We start from the raw sequence: 19,984 nt of genomic DNA on the forward strand, positions 1-19,984 counted from the left end.
GTGCCCTGCGATGGGCTGGCAACCCGTTCAGGGTGTACCCCGCCTCCTGCCCGATGACAGCTGGGATAGGCTCCAGCATGCCCGCGACCCTAGTGAGGAGAAGCGGCTCAGAAAATGGATGGATGGAAATTTGGATTTGTGGGTATGACATTTTACAAGAATAATTATTAAGTTGTCACGAAACTAACCACCTTTTCATTCCTCTCCTCACCTGTTCAATGAACACAACACTCACTGTCGCCTCTTGATTGCGTCACACGTCAGCTGCGAATGACTCCGCGGCGACCCGGATGTAAACATCGCAGCCATATTGGACGTCCCGAATGAAGACGACCATCCCAAAAGATTGAGTGTTATTTTTGACCCGGCTTCCGAACTCGCCAGCTTCCTCCAAGTATTATTTTCTAACTTGACATCCCTCACGGCGAGCTGTCGACAGTCTGTATGGAGCGGCCGAGCGACTACGAGGCGACTACCGCCGAAACTTTCCGCTCACAGGCGGCGCTCATCATGGAGCTGGCGGTGGAGGCGGCCGTCGGGATCCTCCACGGGAGCCTCGCCGGCGTCGAGCTGAAGGTGAGCGGCTGTTTTTGGGTGGAATCCGCCGCATGGAGAAGAGGCTGGAAGTTTATCTGAGAGGAGAGAAGAGAGCCAGATGGAAATCCCATCGTCGCTTCCCTTTTCGCCGGGGCGAATAAAACAACACCGCCAAGTGTCATTTAGTTCTCAGTCACGTACATATAATATCGTTTTCTATGATCGTATTTGACTTGTCTGTATTTCATTAAATCGGCCGTGGTTGACACAACTCAAATAAACGTCTTCTGTGCTCCATGACATTGTGTTGTGATATGCTAGACTGGTTTCTCCAGGTATGTGCCCCAAAAAGAGTCCATTTGTTTCAAAAAGGGAAACTTGTTTGTTGTACGAGTTCACCACACGCAAAGTGAAATATTTCAAGCCTTTATTTGTTTGAGTTTTGACGATTATGGCAGAAAGACCAAAAATACACCAACCCAGTATTTCACAAAATTCGACTATTTCACGTGACCAACAAAAAGGATGTCAAACGCAGCAATGTTGGCCTTCCGGAAAGTGTCTGAAAGTAATATGCCCTCAGTACTTTGTTGGGGCTCGTTTTGCATGACTTCCAGCCTCAGGTGCTATTGTAGCCCAAGTTGCTTTGATATTGGCCTTCATCGGGGTTTCTGCCCGCTCATCTTCCTCTTGGCAATACCCCAACAATGTTCAATGGTGTTCAAGTCAGGCCAGTTTGCTTGCCAATCAAGTACTGTTATTCCATGGCCCTTAAACCAGGTATTGGCAGTTTTGGCTTTGTGGGCAGGTGCCGAATCCTGCCGGAAAATCAAATAATTGTCTCCAAAAAGTTCTAAAATGTCCTGGTAGACAGCTTCGTCGACTGCGGACATGACAAACGACACGGCTCCCCAAACCATTACTGACGGTGGAAAGTTCACACTGGCCTTGAAGCAGCTTGACTTCTGTGCTTCTCCAGTTTTGAGACTCTGGGATCTTCATTTACAAATGAAATGCAAAATTGACTTTCGTGTGAAAAGAGGACTTGGAACAGACCAGTACTTTTTTTCTCTTTAGCCCACCACAGACGCTCCTGACATTTTATTGATTTATTTATTTATTATTCTTTTTTCTTTTCTGATCACATAATGGTCTTGATTGATTGATTTCCAGAGTACTGGAACCTGAATTTAGAATGCGCTAGAACCTGCTGACCGATTGCTTTGGAAGCATCTTGTTGCCAAGGAATGCTGAAGTGAGTTGAGGCGCTTCATTTTGACGATAGCACTGGCATCCATTGGCAATTTTGTTTTTTGGGGTGGGGTGTTGCTATTTGCACCAGGGCTATGTCTCTATCCCCCACAAATACTGGGGAATCACTGTACAATGTAGCTGTTTATTATTCAATTATGGCATTAATGTTTGGTACTGAATCTACAAGAAAGTACCCAGTAGTGCAAAATGTAGATATGAGCTGAAACCTGTACTAGTAGCCTCTCCCTCCGCAGCCTCAGCTAACGGCCACCTTGAGCGTGGCGGCAAAGGAGGCCGTCCGGCAAATCTGCAGCGTGTTCGGTCAGCTACTCGCCAGCTCGGCCAAGGAGAACGAGACCTTGCGGGACAAAGTGGGCCGACTGGAGGCCGAGCTCAGTTCAAGGGACAAGCAAACGACCGCGGCCGAGAAAACAAAAAGTAAGCGACACAATGCTCAGAGGATGCGAAGAAAGTTTTCCATCGGCCCTGTTCATTTTCCATGTACGCGTGGTATGCTTTGAGTTCAGCAACGACAAGATGTCTTCGAATGTGGACTGTTTCAAGCTCCACCCGTGAACACCGACCTCACTTTTCATAGTAATATTCATATACTGCTGCTTTCAGATGAGAGTAACCCAACTTGGGACATTTCCGAGATACGAGAGCCATCGTTTGGCCAATTGTTTAAAAATTGCTGATTTTTTTTTTCATATTTTTTTTTTGTGCTGAAGTGCGAGCAAAAACGTTGATGTACAAGCGCTGTATGGAGGCAGTGAAGCCAAGTCATGTCAGGAAAAGATAGTGAACCATTCTTGGAAAGGGAGGCTTCGAGCTGTTTAGTGCCACTCCCAGTTGACTGTCAAATTAAACTTAAAACAAAGACAATTACAGGTAGAGAATTTGAAACAAGCACATAGCGTTGCCTTACGGCAGTCCATTTAGCTTATTGCTAACAATCAATGCAAAACCCCATAGACGCACGAATGAAACTAGCATCGGAGTAGTTGTCACCCTTTATGCGACACGTGTTTGAACACAAACCCATGTGGACACGCAATACAACAATACTCACAAGCATCTATTTTTTATCAATAATTTAAAAATTAGTGCGGCTTACTGAGTCAGTTGTGAAACTGAGCACAATATCCATTTAACTGAAGCAAAAAAAAATAATGTATTCTGAAATTTGTTGTAAATATATTTTATAATGTACAATATTTTAGAGTCCTATTTTTTTCTTGAGAAACAAATGACACAATTTTATTGCTTTTTTTCTGGGGGTGGGGTGGGGGGGCTGGAACGGATTAATGGTATTTCCATTCATTTCAATGGGGAAAGAGGATTTGAGATACGAATGTTAGGATTTACAAGCGTGGTCACGGAATGAATGAAACAACCTCAGTGTACACAAAATGTAACACTCGCTCAAAGGAATTTTGAAACATTTAGATTGTGGTGTATTTTGGGTCACTTTTAGAGTGAAAGATTGACGTTTGTTATCACGTGTCCAAAATTACGTAAGCGTTAAGTTGACACATTTGTCTTTTGTCTCTCAGCAGCAGACGCCAAGCGACCAGCCGCCATTCCCGCGAGCCTCGCCGTGTCCATCATCAACACGGCCAAAGCGTCTTCTGCCAAAGCGAGCGGCGGCGACGGCGGTACCGTTCGTGTTCCGCGGGTCATCGTCAGCCCGCCGCTTCACGTCGCGTTGGGGGCCCCGAGCGGCCCCGCGGCGACGCCACCTGAGAACAACTTTGGGGGAGACGCGCAGGATGAATCCTCTTGCATGATGTCACTTCCCGCGGCGGCGGATGAGCGGCTGTGTCCCGAGGCGTCGGTGGCCGCCACTAATGAGATGGCGCTCGCTGCAACGGTTGGACGTGTTTTATAGAACATTTCATAAGTTTGTTTTGTTATCAGTTTTGGTCACACTAATGAGGGGCTGAATATCTCATTGTTGTTCTTCATTGCGTTGTTCAGGAGGTTGCGAGGACAGCAGAAACAGTTGAAGTGACAACCGAAGAGGATTTTGTGGCCCTCGCTCAACTCGGTGAGTTTGGACTGATGGGATGAAAAAATGCAAAAATCACGGAATCCTACCGATCTGCCCACCCGCAAGCAAAACGGGTCGATATTTTTGACGCATATCGGCATCTGACTTTTATTTATTTTTATTTTTTTTACATCTGACAGCCGATAAGAGATGAATTTAAAACTGGCTTAACTTTAGGTCACTGTTTATTTATTGAACATTTCATTGAACTTTATTTGAGAGGCTGCTGACCCTGGAAAGTCCCCCCAATTTTTGTTTTCCTTTTAACTTGAAACAAAGATAAGTGGGAAAAAAAGATTTGTTTATTTTTTGATGTTGACAACAAATAAATAATGGCTGCAAATACCAGTTATCTGCCTCCTTGACTACTAATAATCGGTATTGGTGTTGGCCCCTGATGAAAACCATATCGATCTATCTCTATTTTAAAGATAATTTTGAAAAAGGGTCATGTTATATATTACTAGATATCTGTTGTTCAGCCTCTGATTTGACGCGTCCACAATTAAAATGCAAGTGGAACCTCCGAAGCGTCCGGCGCGAGGTCGCTCACGTTCCGGGGGGTTCCACACGTGACGTCGTCGCCTCGGACCTGACGATGCCGTGGAATGTCTGCTTTGCGACGCAGGTGCGAGCGAGGAAGACCTGAAGGAGCAAGAGAACAAGCGTCGGCGTGAGCTGTACAAGCACAAGCGCTTCTTCTGCGAGCTGTGCAACAAAGGCTTCCACCAGCAGCACCAGCTGAGGAAACACACGTCGCGCCACGTCAAGCCCTTCCCCTGCACGCTGTGTGACAAAGGCTTCTACCAGGTGTTGTGCCCAAAACAAAACAACAATAACTACTTGTGCTCATAGAACACAGTGAACCGTGTTGCTAACCTGGATTTTACTGCTTGCTTTCTACACTGGCACAACTAGAACAGTAACAAAAATTCTATTTCTAAGGCCCTTAGGAATACAGATAATTCAGTTGTTTCATAATATTAAATCACAATTGTTTGCTCAACTCTCTGCTTAGTGTCAACATCAGCTTAGTACACATTGCTCTTGATTTGGTTCTGAATATGGAGATGTGATTCTACAGTACGGATCTATCCCCGTGGCAACTCCAAAATCGGGACAAACCCTTGACTTTTCGATTTATCACCTCGTGACTGGATTGGTTTTAATTTTTGAAGTGAGTTAAAGGTAAAGAAGAAAAGGTTTGGACATTCCTACTGTTAAAGTCTTTTGGGACTTGTCAAACATGACGTTAAGTCAGTGATTTCCAACCTTTCTGGCGCCAAGGCACACATTTTACAATTGACAAATCTCACGGGACACCCCCAACAAAAAGTGGATGCATTAATTACTGTATGTACTTCCTGCCATCTAATAGAAGAGCATTTATTTGTTCTGTCTGTCATTTTGCCTCACTGGCATAAATAGAGGAATAAAGATACATTATTTCTTGGAAATATTTGTTTGGGAGCAATCAAGTAAAATTCTATATTTCCCACGGCACACCTGCAGACTGGTTGGGAATCATTGGTTTAAGTGCTACACGAAACCATTCCCAGATCTGAAAACCTTGGTACCGCTGCCTCTTCTATGATGCTTTTTTTTTTTTTTTTTTTTTTTTTTTTTTTTAAAACCGATATGTATACATTTTCTTATGATTATTTTAGTGTGTCAGAATATTTGGACCTTGTGGCTTTACATTCTGTATCTTGTTTGTCTATGCCCGGATCTCGAGTTTGTAAATAAAGCCGATGGCTTGACTTTTCCATGACGCAGGCCACGACGCTGCACAAGCACCAGCAGGCCCACCGGCTGCGCGAGGCCCAGGAGCGAGACCCCGACAAGATGCTGGCGTGCGAGCAGTGCGGTCGTAAATTCCGTCTCGCCCGGCAGCTGCGCGCCCACCAAGCGTCGCACCGGCTGGAGAAAACACCCCTGCGCTGCGCCATCTGCGGCCGCACCTTCACCTCCGCGGCCGTGCTGCGCTACCACCAAATCTCGCACGGCGAAGTCACGCCGTTCATGTGCGACGTGTGCGGAAAAGGCTTCCGGAGGAAGAGGAGCCTGCGCGAGCACCAGACGGTCCACACGGGGGCGCGGCCGTACCCCTGCCAGACGTGCGGAAAACGCTTTTCCACCTCCGGCAACCTGCGCGTCCACAAGCGCTCTCACTCGGACGAGCGGCCGTTCAAGTGCGACGAGTGCGACAAGACCTTCAAGTGCCGCATGGGCCTGCTGCAGCACCGCGTGGTCCATTCGGGGGAGAAGCCCTTCGTCTGTCAGACCTGCGGACTGAGCTTCGGACTCAAGTACAACTTCCAGAGACACCTGCGCCTCCACAGCGGAGAAAAACCCTTCAAGTAAGAGCTCTCGTTCTTTTCGGATCCTAACGCCTTCTATATCAGGAAGGGTCAAAGAGCGCAGCAAACTCTACTGTCTAAATCAGGGGTGGACAAAGTATGCATATGGCCTGCTCCGTTCTTTTTACAATACTGTGGAACCTCGGTTCTTGTAGGGCCTGAATTTCATATGATTGATATGATTTCGACGCAAAAAAAAAAGGAACAAAAGTTTTCGTGCAGCCACTCGTTTTTGCATGTCTTGTAGAAAGTATAGGTGCGACAATTCATCGACAACTAATCAATTGCTAAATTGTTATTTTGATAATCGATGGGTACGGGCGAGTACCAATATGATTCTGAATGTGAGTTTCACTTATGGCTGAAATACAATGAACTCTCCTACAGTCTTCTCGCGTCTGTACTGCTGATTCCTAAAGAACGGGAAAAAACTTCTACTCTTTCTTTTGGAAGGTTCGGTGCTTATACTGTCAAGGAACAGAGTATTCTTTAGGTCTTGAAAGATGAAACGCTTAAAACGGCTGACATCGAATGAGTTAATTTCCCTATGAATAACAACTGAATGACTTGTTGTGCGGCAGATGCGAGAAGTGCGGCGAAGGCTTCTCGGGCACGTGGGCCCTAAAGACGCACATGCTGGTGCACGGCGCGGAGAAGCCCTTCATGTGCGACCTGTGCGGCAAGACCTTCTTCTACAACTGCCAGCTGCAGAAGCACCAGCTGCTGGTCCACGAGAACAAGGAGCGCGCCAAGGCCGGCGGCGCGTCCGGTGGCAGCAGGAGGCGGCGGCGGCTCTCGTCGGGCACGAAGGGCTTCATCTGCAAGAGTTGCGGCAAGAACTTCAGCAGCGTCAGCACGCTTCGCACGCACGAAAAGAGCCACGCCGAACACAAGGAGTTTGTATGCGAGACCTGCGGGAAGTCGTTCCACCTGCGCCACCTGTACATCTACCACACGCGGCAGCACAGCGGCGACCGGCCGTACGTCTGCGCCGTGTGCCAGAAGGCCTTCCTGCTGCAGTCGCAGCTGCGCCAGCACGAGCTGCTGCACACGGGCGTCAAGCCGCACCAGTGCCAGCAGTGCGGTAAAGCCTTCCGGACTCCACAGAACTATCACCGACACCTGCTGGTGCACACGGGCGAGAAGCCCTACGAGTGCGACGCGTGCGGCCGCAGGTTCCGCCAGTCCAACCAACTCAAGTCGCACATGCAGATCCACACGGGCGTCAAGTTGTACTCGTGCCAGACCTGCGGCCGCGGCTTCTCCGACTCCAGGCAGCTCAAGAAGCACCGCTGCGGGGGCGGCGTGAATGGCTCGCTCGAGTCGGGAAGCAAATGCAAGAATGAGAAGCGCTCGGTATTCCCCTGGAGCGATGGTTTTGTCAACGAGTGATTCCTGTCCGCACCAGAGACATCAGAGAAAAGGCAAAAACATGCCTCAAGTCCAAATGACTCGCTCCTTCAGGCCTGACGAATCCTTGGACTTGGCCTCTTTGATACAGAGATCCAATGAGTCAACTTCAACAATTGATTCTTCTCAGCACTAGGGACACGGCTAGCTTAGCATCAGTCAGAAAAGGCAGACAAGCTAGTTTGCAAGGCAGAGCTGGGGGCTTCAATGAGCGACTCGTCTCAGTAAACGTGGTTAGCTTAGCATCAATAAGAAAAAGGCGGAAGAATTCCAGTTTTAAAGGCAATGTGGCTTAGCCATCTTCCAGGCTTGACTATTTCTTGGACTGAGCTTTACCGCAAAAAGCCCCCATCAGGCGATTCGAACGAGTGATTCATGAAGACATGGTTTATCCTAGCATCAGTCAGGAAAAGGCAGAGCTGAGCATGTTTCTTTGACTCCAGGCAGCTCAAAAAGCAACGGTGAGTCCTATCCGCACAATAGTTGCGGTTAGTTTGGCGTTAATAAAAAAAAAATGAAAAAAAGGCAGGAAAGTGCTGGTTTACCACCAGGCCCGACTAGTCCCTTTCTAACAGAGATCCTGAAAAATGTCTGCATTGAACTCTGACATGGGAATATTCCGCATTTGGGGCCTGCTCCAGTTCGCCAGAAACAGAGAAGCGTATCTTCGTATTCATCCAGGTCCCACTCACCCGTAGACCGAGCTTTACTCTCTTTTAGGCTGAGATCTTGCACAATGACCCAGTGCTTTATTTGGGAAGAGGTCCATTTCTTCGAAAATGAGCCATTCATATCCGCAACAGAGACATCAGAAAACATGCGGGAAAATGCCAGTTTGAAAGGCAATGTTATGATTCAGTCCACCAACTAGTCCTTGGACTGAGCTGCTGAGAAACAGACAAGCGTTTTCCCATAGAGCGATGGCTTAAGGGATTCATCTCAGCGAACAACTGGTGGCATGGCTAGCTTAGCACCAATCAGAAAATGCTAGCTTTAAGGGCAGTGTTATTGTTTCACTTCTCCGGGCCTGACCGGAGCTTGGACTGAGCTTCTGAGAAACGGGCGAGTTTTTCCCGTGGAGCGACAGCTTCGTCAAAAAGTGATTCATGTAAGCACCTGCGACACGGTTATCTTAGCATCAATCTGAAAAATGATGCACTCCTCCAGACCCGACTAGTCGTTACACAGCATTGCGTTTTAAACACGACAACAGACACTATATTGTTAGCCTAATAGCTAATTGTCAGAGCAATTTTTAACCTACTGCCACAGTATCCATTAAATAAATACAAATGTATTATTTCTTTGTGCGGTGTCAAAGACCCCTTATGATGACGACAAAAAATGGACTCAGGTTTCCCTTGCCCGGACGTGGGTCACCGGGGTCCCCCTCTGGAGCAAGGCCTGGAGGTGGGGCTCGAAGGCGAGCGCCCGGTGGCCGGGCCGGCACCCGCGGGGCCCGGCCGGGCGCAGCCCAAAAGGGTAACGTGGGTCCCCCTTCCCGTGGGCTCAGCACCTGTGGGAGGGGCCAAAGGGGTCGGGTGCAGTGCGAGCTGGGCGGTGGCCGAAGGGAGGGACCTTGGCGATCCGATCCCCGGCTACAGAAGCTGGCTCTAGGGACGTGGAATGTCACCTCTGTGGCAGGGAAGGAGCCCGAGCTGGTGTGTGAGGTCGAGAAGTTCCGACTCGATATAGTCGGACTCTCCTACACGCACGGCTTGGGCTCTGGTACCGGTCTTCTCGAGAGGGGTTGGACTCTTTTCCACTCTGGAGTCGCCCACGGCGAGAGGCGCCGAGCTGGTGCGGGTATACTTATTGCTCCCCGGCTCGGCGCCCGTACGTTGGGGTTCACCCCGGTGGACGAGAGGGAAACCTCCCTCCGCCTTCGGGTGGGGGGACGGGTCCTGACTGTTGTTTGTGCCTATGCACCCAACAGCAGTTCAGAGTACCCACCCTTTTTGGAGTCCTTGGAGGGTGTGCTGGAGAGCGCGCCCACTGGGGACTCCATCGTTCTGCTGGGGGACTTCAGTGCTCACGTGGGCAATGACAGTGAGACCTGGAAGGGCGTGATTGGGAGGAACGGCCCCCCCCGATCAGAACCCGAGCGGTGTTCTGTTATTGGACTTTTGTGCTCATCACGGATTGTCCATAACAAACACCATGTTCAAGCATAAGGTTGTCCACACGTGCACTTGGCACCAGGACACCCTAGGTCGCAGTTCGATCAACGACTTTGTGATTGTGTCATCGGACTTGCGGCCGCATGTCCTGGACACTCTGGTAAAGAGAGGGGCGGAGCTGTCAACTGATCACCACCTGGTAGTGACTTGGCTCCGATGGTGGGGGAAGATGCCACTCCGACGTGGCAGGCCCAAACGTATTGTGAGTGTCTGCTGGGAACGTCTGGCAGAATCCCCTCTCAGAAGGAGTTTCAACTCCCACCTCCGACAGAACTTTGCTCATGTTCCGGGGATGGCGTGGGACATCGAGTCCGACTGGACCGTGTTCCGAGGCGGCCGACCAGAGCTGTGGCCTTAAGGTTTTTCGGTGCCTGTCGTGCTGGCAATCCCCGAACCCGTTGGTGGACACCAGCGGTGAGGGATGCCGTCAAGCTGAAGAAGGAGTCCTATCGGGCCTTTTTGGCCTGTGTGACTCCTGAGGCAGCTGATGGGTACCGGCTGGCCAAGCGGAATGCAGCTTTGGTGGTCGCTGAAGCAAAAACTCGGGACCCGACCTCGGATAAGCGGTAGAAAATGGATGGATGTGCTTTTTAATTATTATTATTTTTAACATGTCCATGTAAATTCTCACTTATCCAGCTCATGATAATCTGCAGACGTAGAATCGAGTCAACTTGGCTCTTCTTGTTTGTTGAATTTGTTGTGCTGTTACTTGTTTTCCAAAAATATTTAAAAAAAAATGGCTCAGGCAATTTCGCGATTAGGCTAACAAAATTAAACCGTGGGCACTTTCTCCTAGCAACATGGCTACATCGTTAGTTTAGCATCAAGACTTTAACATTATAAACAAGCTGGATTTAACACTTACATGAACAATGATGACATCACGGCTCTCAGTCAAGCAGGAAAGAACATTTTCTGTCCAGGAATGGACTGCACAATATATTTGATGTATTTATGTGATTTTTAGTCAAAGGATATAACAACAAACACAACAGCATAAAACAAAACAATAAAGGTATTCCGCTAAATTTAAGATGACTATTTTCTTTTCACCATGCAGCGGCATCTGCTGATATACTGTGTCAATAGTATTTTTGTAACAATATTCCCAACTGTTAACTAAACAAGACAACGTTGTGTGCGTAATTACAGCTATTTCACACAAGGAGGATTTATAGACCTATTATTGACTTATAATTGCAACGTGTATGTATTTGCATAAATTAGACATAACATGAAATTTCAATGTCGAAATTTGTTTGAAGATTTTAATGGTCAACTTGTCATCGGCCCTTTCCGACACTTCGTCATACTTTACGACGTTTACCATCTGATGCCGACTGCGCGTGCGCACAACGTCACCTGCTGGATTGTGCGGGTAATAGCAGAGAGTTTTCTCCTCAAATTCACGAAACAAATACAATTAGTGAACTCCTTGGTGTGAGGGGACTGCATATATCGATATAACCGTTTTGTTGGAGCACTCTGGTGTCAGTTCGTCCGAGCGTGAGCTAGCTTTAGAGTTGACGGCTAATGCGGCTAACTGCTTGTTTTCGTTCAGCGGCTAACTAATAGCATCGTCTAATAAAGACGTCGAGGGAACCCAACTCAGGAGGTAATACAAGTTTGTTCGGAAACGTTTGAATATAGGAAGCTTTTCTTTAAAAGTGTCCCGAATCGTATTCTGTCGGGGGGGAGTTGTGACCTGACAAACAAGGCTAATTTGACAGCGGTGTTATGCCAAAGTTAGCAGCTAAGCTTTTTTCTCCCAGTACTCATCCACTTGTTTTCGGGGACTCTTCTTGCAACTATTGTGATTCACGTGTTTCTTTTGAGTTGGGGAATATGGGCTGGGTGATGCAGTGTATTCAGGAAAGTGTATGTAGCCAACCCTCGCTATTCGCGGGCGTTACAGTAGACCACGACCGGCTGTGTGACAAAAAGTGAGACCCCAGAAAATCTGAGACCAGGACGTACCCGGTATGCTAGCCAGGGGGCGATGTTGGCCATGGCCTGCGTTGGAGTGATGGACAGCCAAAAAGAAGAAGAATAGTTACGTTAAAAGTGTCAAGTTTGAGCTGTTATAAACCTGCGTTTCTGCATAATTAATATATTACTAAATGTGGAAATTGAAGTCTCTATCAGTCACTCAACCAATCTTCAAATGTGCCATCACCATATTTTAATACACAAACACACATTGACGGTTATAGATTATCGTTTGAAGAGTGAGATGAAGAGACGGTCTCACATTTTGTCACACCGGCTGCGAAAAGAAAAAAAAAATGTGAAAAGTAACCCCCCCCTCAGAAAATATATATATAAATGCCTATATTCATAGATAAAAACCTTAGAATTTTACAGAAAGAGCACAAAATATGCTGAAAGTTAAATTTTTGTTCAACACAAACATTCGCAAGGTGAGTTTGTGAACGCTGGTTTGTGTATTGGTGACGGTGACTGTTTACAGGGGGGAAAAAAGTAAATTTCTGGGGAAACTAATTGTATATTTTTTCCTGGAAACAAAGTTGGGTTTTTTTTGGAGGGGGGTGTTAAAAGTTGTATATTTGCGTTGAAAAAAATGTATATTTCTGGGGGAAAGTTATATCATTGCTGGAAAAAGATCATGTTCAATGACATCACATATTTCTGCGGGGGGGAACTCAGGGGGTAGTAAAGTGGTATATTTCCAAAAATGGTTATACAGTGTATATTTTAGGAAGAAAGCAGTTTATTTCTGGCCCAAAAAAAATTGGATCCCTCCCACTAAAAAAAAAAAAAAAGCTGTATATCTGGGAAAAAGAATCCCCCCCCCCCGAAAAAAGTCGGATATTATCCCAAAAGAAGTCATATTCCCCCACAAAAGAGAGGGTTGTATAATTAATCATAAAAAATAACACTTCCTGAAAAGAATTCCGATATTTCTGGAAAAAGTTTTGTACCTTTCTGGGGTTTATATATGTCCAAGAATATAAGTTTATATATGTCCAAGAAATTTGGATAATTAAAAAAAAAAAAAAAACTTTAAAAAGTTGTATTTTTCCACAAAAAGAAGGCCATACATTTCTGGTAAGAGTTGTGTATGTATTGAAATGAGGTCATATTTCGGTGAAAAGTTGAATATTTCCCCCAAAATGGTTGTATATTTTCAGGAGAAAAAAGTTGCTTATTTCTAGGAAGGGTTTACTGTAGTTCTCGTTTCGTTGGACGTTAAATGTGCTTTTGTGATTGACGGCCGCAGTGTTCGCCGCACCGCCTCCTGCCTCGACGGGCCACACAGGAGCGGGAACGAGGAGGATGATGCTGGCAGATCCGGACGCCGAGGCGGTGGTCCCGAGCGCGTCGGGTGGCAAAGGCGAGGGGAAGAAAGGCAAGGCCAAGGGAGAGGAGACTCTGTCCCTGGACGACTGTCTGTGTCCCGTGTGTTTGGAGATGTTTCTGGAGCCGGTGACGCTGCCCTGCTCGCACACCTTCTGCAAGGTGACTACACACAACAAACAGGCACAGCCCGACCGCGAGCGCGCGGGGGTCCGCTGTCAATGTAAACAAACGACGAGTCCGTCGCTAGCTAAACCGCAGGAACGGCCGTGACAAAATGAGGCGGTTAACGTCCGGCCCGGTTTTTTGCGTTCAGGGCTGCTTCCTGGACTCGGTGTACAAGAGCACGCTGTACTGCCCCGTGTGCCGCCGACGCGTGTCCACGTGGGCGCGGCAGAACAACAAGAACAAGACGCTGGTCAACCAGCAGCTGTGGGAGCGCATCCAGATCAGCTTCCCGCAGCACTGCCAGCGACGTCTCAGCGGGCAGGACGCCGACGACGACCGCGGCCTGGCGGGTACTGTCCCGTAATACGCAGTGGTGCACTGTGGCACCTGAAGGTGTTGATCTCACGTGTGTGTGTGTGTCTGTGTGTCTGCCTGGCCGTCCATGTGGTTGTCCGTGTGTGTGTCCTTTTTTTTTTTTTTTTTTTTTTTCTCTGTGTGTGTGTGTGTATGTGTCTGTGTGAGCACCTCCATCCCTCTATCTCCATTTGAATGTGGTTGTCTTTGTGTGTATCTCCATGTGTGTGTCTGCCTTTGTTTCTTTGTACATTTCTGTGTGTGTATGTGTCTCCATGCATGTCTGCCTGTGTGTGTGTGTGTGTGTTTTGTTTGTTTCAATATGTCCGTGTGTGTGTGTGTGTTAGTGTTTTCCCCCAAGGTGAGTCAGCCTGGAGAGCTGAGACAGGAATATCAGGAACAGATCAGCAAAGTAAGTTTGATCTCCATGGAAAACCTTTAGTTGAGTCACATTATTGTCAAGTAACAGTACTCTTACTTGAGTCCAATATTTGGCTACTCTCCCCACTTCTGGAGCGGACATCTTCTCTTGCTACTCTTACGTTGAAGCAACATTTTTGCTCATCAGATCAGCCAGTGTGGTATTTGTTGCACTGGTCTTTTATATTTTCGCGTTGAGGTGCTGCGGGTTGCGGTCCCGGCGGAACCGCGAAGCACACATAACATCGGCGACAAGAGTTGATCCGCTAGTACATCTTGTATTAATTAGGAAACGCGCCTACAATTATCTAATTAGTTTACAGATGTTAATGTTAAATGTATTAAGCGATGTTATGGATTGTGTCACAACACAGAATGCTGGTCGTCACCTGTGTTCGGGAGAGGACGTTTATTCAAGCATTGCGTGAGTTACGTTCACGTGCTTTTAATACGATACGGCTCGCAAGCAGACTACAAAACGTTATGTAGCCTAACGAGCTAGTGCTAGCACTAAGGGTTGTACGTAAACATGCCAGCGTTCTGTCAAATCATGCCCTAAAGCTTCAGTAACCATTGGTTTGTGCATGTGAATAAATGTTGACAACGGCAAGCACGGGAGGTCAGGCGCCCGTCGCAATACGCAATCCTACTGGTCGAGGTGTGCTGTCGGAGAGTAACGGCAAGCACGGGAGGCGATGCGCCTGTCGCAATACGCAATCCTACTGGTCGCCGTCGAGGTGCGCTGTCGGAGAGTTGGCGTTATGTCACACTACACGGAAGGTATCCAAAAAATTGTTGGGCCAATCTATTGGTCCTGCATTATGTCACACTACAAGAAGTCTTGTCGTTCCCGACAAAATATTTCGGGCCCGATTTGGGAAATCGAGCCAATATCGGGGCTAGAATCCTGTAGTCTGATCTAGGCATAAAGGAAAACATTGTCAAGATGAGCTAGACACGCTCGTGTTGTGGTGTTGCCGTCGCCAGCTGTCGGAGGAGAAGCGAGAGCTGGACGAGAAGGAGCGGCGCGCCAGCGAGGAGTACATCCACAGGCTGCTGGCCGAGGAGGAGAAGCTGCTGCTGGACGAGCAGAGGAGGAGGGTGGAAGACGAGATTCTGGCCAGGACGCTCAGCAAAGAGCTGGTTGGTCACCGCCAGTCTTTGGAGACGTCCCATTTTAAAATAGGGCGTTGCTCCTCATTCGCAAATCACTGATTTTTTTGGGAGGGGCAGGGGGGGGCACTACTTAGACATAAGTAGTGCACTGCCGCCATCTTGTGGCATCGCATTGATAGGGAATTAGAAACCTTTTAAGTATTTTAAAATATGGAGTCACCCTGTAGATGGCGCTAAATGTTAATTCGTCCATTTTCCGTACTGCTTATCCTGACTAGAGTCGCGGGCGTGCTGGCGCCTATCTCAGCTGACTTTGGGCGAGAGGCACGGTACACCTTGAACTTGTCCGTTCTAGAAAATCCAGCGTGATGCATGTCTTTGATTTCTTGTTGTAGAACGCTGCTCCCGTCTCCCAGGACAAGCGGCGTCCCGCCGACGTCACTCCAGCTAGGAAGAAGGTCAACACGGGACACATGGAGAAGTAAGTGCCTCATTTCCGACAAATTCTTTCAAATTCTGTTTTTGTCTCAAACACGGTATCAGATTCCGACGTCACGATGACCTTTAGCAAAAATACCGCGGCATCACTGTATTTAAATTCCAGCTCTAAAATATTTAATTTTGAAAAATTTGGGTCAGTAAAAATAACTTTTTTTTTCTCCAATGAGCACAATTTTATTCTTAATCACAGCTGATCTGGTCTGGAAATGGTCCGCCCTGTTTTGGCGAAGATTCTCTCAGAAGGGACTCTTAGCAACACTGGCATCTTTGTTGACATTTTTTCTCTCCAGAATTTGTATTGTCAATCAAATCGAATTGTCTCATTTTCCTGCCGGTGTCACTCGTTTCCCTATCAGCGCATTGGTCTCGCGTAACCGTCTCTGCCGCCCCTCCCCCCTCTGCTCAGCTGCGAAGGATGGGAAAAAAACGCACCTCGGCTCTCCTCATTAAGATCAAAGAGGCTGACTGTTTAGCGCGTCACAGGCTCGTCTTCGCAAACGGCCAATCATGTTGCATATATATATTTTTTAATTTTTTTTATTTTTATTTTTTTTAACACGAGAGAACATCTAGGGTGGATGCGGCGTGGTCTTCTACAAGCGTTTATAGCTAGTGTGTGTATGTTTTCCAGGTTCTTGTGTCGACTTCCGTCCAAGTCGGACCCGTCAGACTGCTGCTCGGCTTCTACTTTGTTTTCTAACAAGGTCGGTCACAAAACACTTCTGAATAAGAACATATTTATTGTCATTGTAGCAGGTAGAACAAAATTGAAGAACGTTTAATAAAATCTGTCACCTGTCTGTTCATATCCAGAATTATTTTATTTTTCTCTAGGAAATAATGGAACTTTTAAAAACCTAAAATGTATTTACTTTTTGTAAAAGGAAATTACATGTAAAAATATATTTGAAAAAAAAAAGGTTTTTTGATCAGTTAACAAATTCTCTTTTAGTGAAAACATAAGTACAATTAGTGGATCAAAATTATTTGATCAAATTTGTATTATTGTATTTGTATGTTTATGTAATTTCACAAATGCATATGAATAAATGTACTTGTTTTAATATATTTGAGTTCAGTTAATCATGGTAAAAAAATCATGAATTATATATTTTTATTTTAATTAGTTACTAAGTCACTTTTTTCTGATATATTTATTCAGATTAAAGCGATCCTTTAGAAAATGCAAAAAAGTAAATTTTTAACTAATCAGTGTTTTATCAGATTCTAATTATTTAAAATGAATTATTTTTTGAATGTTTGAATCTAATTATTTGATTATAATTTGTTAGGAAAACAACAACAAAATGCATAAAATGTACATAAAGTGCGAAATGAACTGATTATTGAGAAAAGCCGCTGCTTTTTGTTTTCCAGGAGAACATTTTGGTCTCTGGTGGGGATGGCCTCCCTCATGCGGACGTCTTCGGGACTCAGCGGAACCCGGCGGAACCTCCCCGTCCCGATCCGGCCTCTCCGCTGGAAGCGCGACGCCGCGGGAGCCGTCACGCGGACGAAGGGACGTCCAAGAGGAAGAGCGCAGAACTCGCAGAGGACGCTCTCATCAAGAGAGGCCGCCACTATCCACCCTCCGCTTCCTCCTCGTCATCGTCGTCTTCCTCGCCTGTAGAGGGCGCACTGGTGCTACAGGCGCAACTGGAGGCCCAGCTGGAGAGCCGGCGTCAGCAGGAGGAGGCCGACCGGCAGATGGCGCTGCTCCTGCAGAAGGAGCTCGACCAGGAGGAGACGCAACGACGCACGGACCGCAGCAAAGGCTCGGCCGACGCCTACCCGCTCAGACGCGGGACCCCCGACCCCCGCACCAGGACTACGAAAACCTCCCACAGGTCCCCGCCCTCTTCGTCCTCTCGGGAAGCGTCCACCTCCTCCCCCCAAAACCGACAGCCCACCCTCACCGACATGTTCCCTGGGCTTGGCAGCTGAAGCCCCACAATGGAGAGGAAAAGCAAACCAATGTGAGCCTTCAATACAGTGAACCTCCTCATTGTTGCTGTTCAAATTTGCCTGTGAGCTCTTTTTTTTTTTTTTTTTTTCCCAAACCTCTCCTCCATTATTCGCTGAAAAACTCTCTTATTTGCAGTTTTTGTGTTCGGGCCAAAGCAATGTCTAATACAAAAATATTGCTTTCCTGCCATTTTGTGACATTTACAATGGACTACCGCATATTTACGGTTCGGTATTGGCAAATTTGTCCCTTGGCGGATAATTTTGGGGAGCCTATCCTCTGTTATTCACTGAAAAAGTTGACCTATTCACTGTTTTTGTGCTTAGGCCAAAGCCATTTGTAATATAAAAGTCTTTGGCATCATCTGGTATGTTGGAATTACAGTTTATCTTCACATATTCGCAGTTTGGCATTTGCCTATTTGCATATTTTCGGGGAAACTCGTCTGTTTTTCACTGAAAGCGAATGTTTACTGTAAGTGGAACTGAGGTGAGCAGCTTCATTTAGTCAGGCCATAGACTTGTCTAATAAAAGAAAAGTGCTTTGCTTCCATCTGTAGGCAATTACAAACCCTTTTGGTAGGGCTGGGTGTTGTTCACTGTCATCACAAACCACTTTCACGCTGCCCGGTGGAACATTGCTGCTGCGGTTTGCCGGATTCAGATAATTAGAGGCGTGGTGCTGTCAGCTTGCCTGGCTTCCCGCTGTCTCCGTAACACACATGCGACGTCCCGCCCCTGATGAGACTGTCGGTATTTTGCGCAAAACTTGGGAAAAGGCAGCTTAGGTGGGTAATGTAAAAGGGGTTAAACCATCTGCTGGCGGGAAGCTGCATCTGCTGTCTGAATGTAAAATGTCAGGAAAAAAAAGGTGTTGTGTATCCCGGAGGTACATAGATCCCATTCCAGGAATTGGAGTGATCCATTTCTTGTTACTTGTTCAATTTCGGGTTGAGCTCTGTTTTGGAGCCGTTGTGGTGTCATTGCTGTGACGTCACTTCCCTTTGATCGCTGCTATTTTCTATTTCTAAAAAATAAAAACATTAATGTTACTAAAAATGTTTGTTTTTTTCCATCTGATATAAAAAGCAGCAGTGCACCATCAACACTGTATAGTGAGGATGGGGCGCTGCTGACCTCGACTCGGGACCTTGTGAGTCGGTGGGGAGAATACTTTGAAGAATCAGAATCATCTTTATTTGCCAAGTATGTCCAAAAACACACAAGGAATCTGTCTCCGGTAGTCGGAGCCGCTCTAGTAATTCCACGGACACGCCTTTCCATGAGGAAGCAGAGTCAGGGTTCTCTGAGGCGGGCTCTCCTATCTCTGGGTTTGAGGTCACAGAGGTGGTTCAAAAACTCCTCGGTGGCAAGGCCCCGGGGGTGGATGAGATTCGCCCGGAGTTCCTCAACGCTCTGGATGTTGTAGGACTGTCCTGGTTGACACGCCTCTGCAACATCACGGGGACATCGGGGACAGTGCCTCTGGATTGGTAGACTGGGGTGGTGGTCCCCCTTTTTAAGAAAGGGGACCGGATGGTGTGTTCCTCCTCAGCCTCCCTGGTAAGGTCTATTCATGGGTGCTGGAGAGGAGGTTCCGTCGGGAAGTCGAATCTCAGATCCTGGAGGTTTTCGTTCTGGCCGTGGAACAGCGGACCAGCACTTCACCCTCGGCAGGGTCCTCGAGGGTGCATGGGAGTCTACCAGTCTACATGTGTTTATGGACTTGGAGAAGGCGATCGACCGTGTCCCTCGGAGGGTCCTGTGGGGGGTGCTTCGGGAGTACGGGGTACCGAACCCACTAATACGGGCTGTTCGGTCCCTGTACGACCCGTGTCAGGGCCGAGGCGTAGAGGGGTTCCGGTTTGGTGGCCTCAGTATTGCATCTCTGCTTTTTGCTGATGATGTGGTTCTGTTGGCTTCATCAAGCCGTGATCTCCAACTCTCAGCTGAGTCTGAAGTGGCTGGGATGAGAATCAGCACCTCCAAATTTGAGACCGTGGTCCTCAGTCGGAAAAGGGGGTCTCCGGTTCGGGGATGAGATCCTGCCCCAAGTGGAGGAGTTCAAGTATCTTGGGGTCTTGTTCACGAGTGAGGGAAGAATGGAACGGGAGATCGGGATCCCTCCGGAAGAGCTGGATGAAGTGGCTGGGGAGAGGGAAGTCTGAGCGTCCCTGCTAAAGCTACTGCCCCCGCGACCCGACCCCATTGGATAAGCGGTAGAAAATGGATGGATGGATGGATGGATGGATGGATGGATATTAACTGAAACTTTAACTATTTGCTGTTTTTGTGCTTCGGCCAAAGCCATGACCAAGCTAAAAATATTTGGCGCCATCTTGTGG

At 47.4% G+C, this 19,984-nt stretch overlaps 2 protein-coding genes across 6 annotated transcripts; both read left to right on the forward strand.

The window, feature by feature from the left end:
• The first annotated feature begins 44 nt into the window (after nucleotides 1–44).
• LOC133405203 (zinc finger protein 345-like) lies at nucleotides 45–7,598 on the forward strand. 2 transcript variants are annotated; one of them, XM_061681968.1, is made up of 8 exons: nucleotides 45–142; nucleotides 265–576; nucleotides 2,046–2,229; nucleotides 3,348–3,664; nucleotides 3,772–3,841; nucleotides 4,473–4,654; nucleotides 5,621–6,204; nucleotides 6,786–7,598. In XM_061681968.1, exons 2-8 carry the CDS (start codon nucleotides 445–447, stop codon nucleotides 7,594–7,596), a joined length of 2,280 nt encoding a protein of 759 aa, XP_061537952.1. In that variant the 5' UTR covers nucleotides 45–142; nucleotides 265–444; the 3' UTR covers nucleotides 7,597–7,598. The 2 variants fall into 2 exon arrangements, with proteins under 2 accessions (XP_061537952.1, XP_061537954.1); XM_061681970.1 differs by having other exon boundaries at nucleotides 3,351–3,664.
• A 398-nt stretch (nucleotides 7,599–7,996) lies between these two features.
• Nucleotides 7,997–18,698, forward strand: rnf168 (ring finger protein 168). Of its 4 annotated transcripts, none has more exons than XM_061681974.1 (8): nucleotides 7,997–8,075; nucleotides 13,039–13,277; nucleotides 13,432–13,633; nucleotides 13,985–14,049; nucleotides 15,045–15,200; nucleotides 15,569–15,654; nucleotides 16,306–16,378; nucleotides 17,052–18,698. In XM_061681974.1, the coding sequence occupies exons 2-8, from the start codon at nucleotides 13,095–13,097 to the stop codon at nucleotides 17,616–17,618; spliced, it is 1,332 nt and encodes a 443-aa protein (XP_061537958.1). In that variant the 5' UTR covers nucleotides 7,997–8,075; nucleotides 13,039–13,094; the 3' UTR covers nucleotides 17,619–18,698. The 4 variants fall into 4 exon arrangements, with proteins under 4 accessions (XP_061537958.1, XP_061537956.1, XP_061537957.1 ...); XM_061681972.1 differs by lacking the exon at nucleotides 7,997–8,075 and adding an exon at nucleotides 8,643–8,722; XM_061681973.1 differs by lacking the exon at nucleotides 7,997–8,075 and adding an exon at nucleotides 9,615–11,175.
• Nucleotides 18,699–19,984: the final 1,286 nt, after the last annotated feature.

Source organism: Phycodurus eques, chromosome 7, assembly GCF_024500275.1.
Source record: "Phycodurus eques isolate BA_2022a chromosome 7, UOR_Pequ_1.1, whole genome shotgun sequence".
In the NCBI taxonomy this organism is placed as follows: Eukaryota; Metazoa; Chordata; class Actinopteri; order Syngnathiformes; family Syngnathidae; genus Phycodurus; species Phycodurus eques.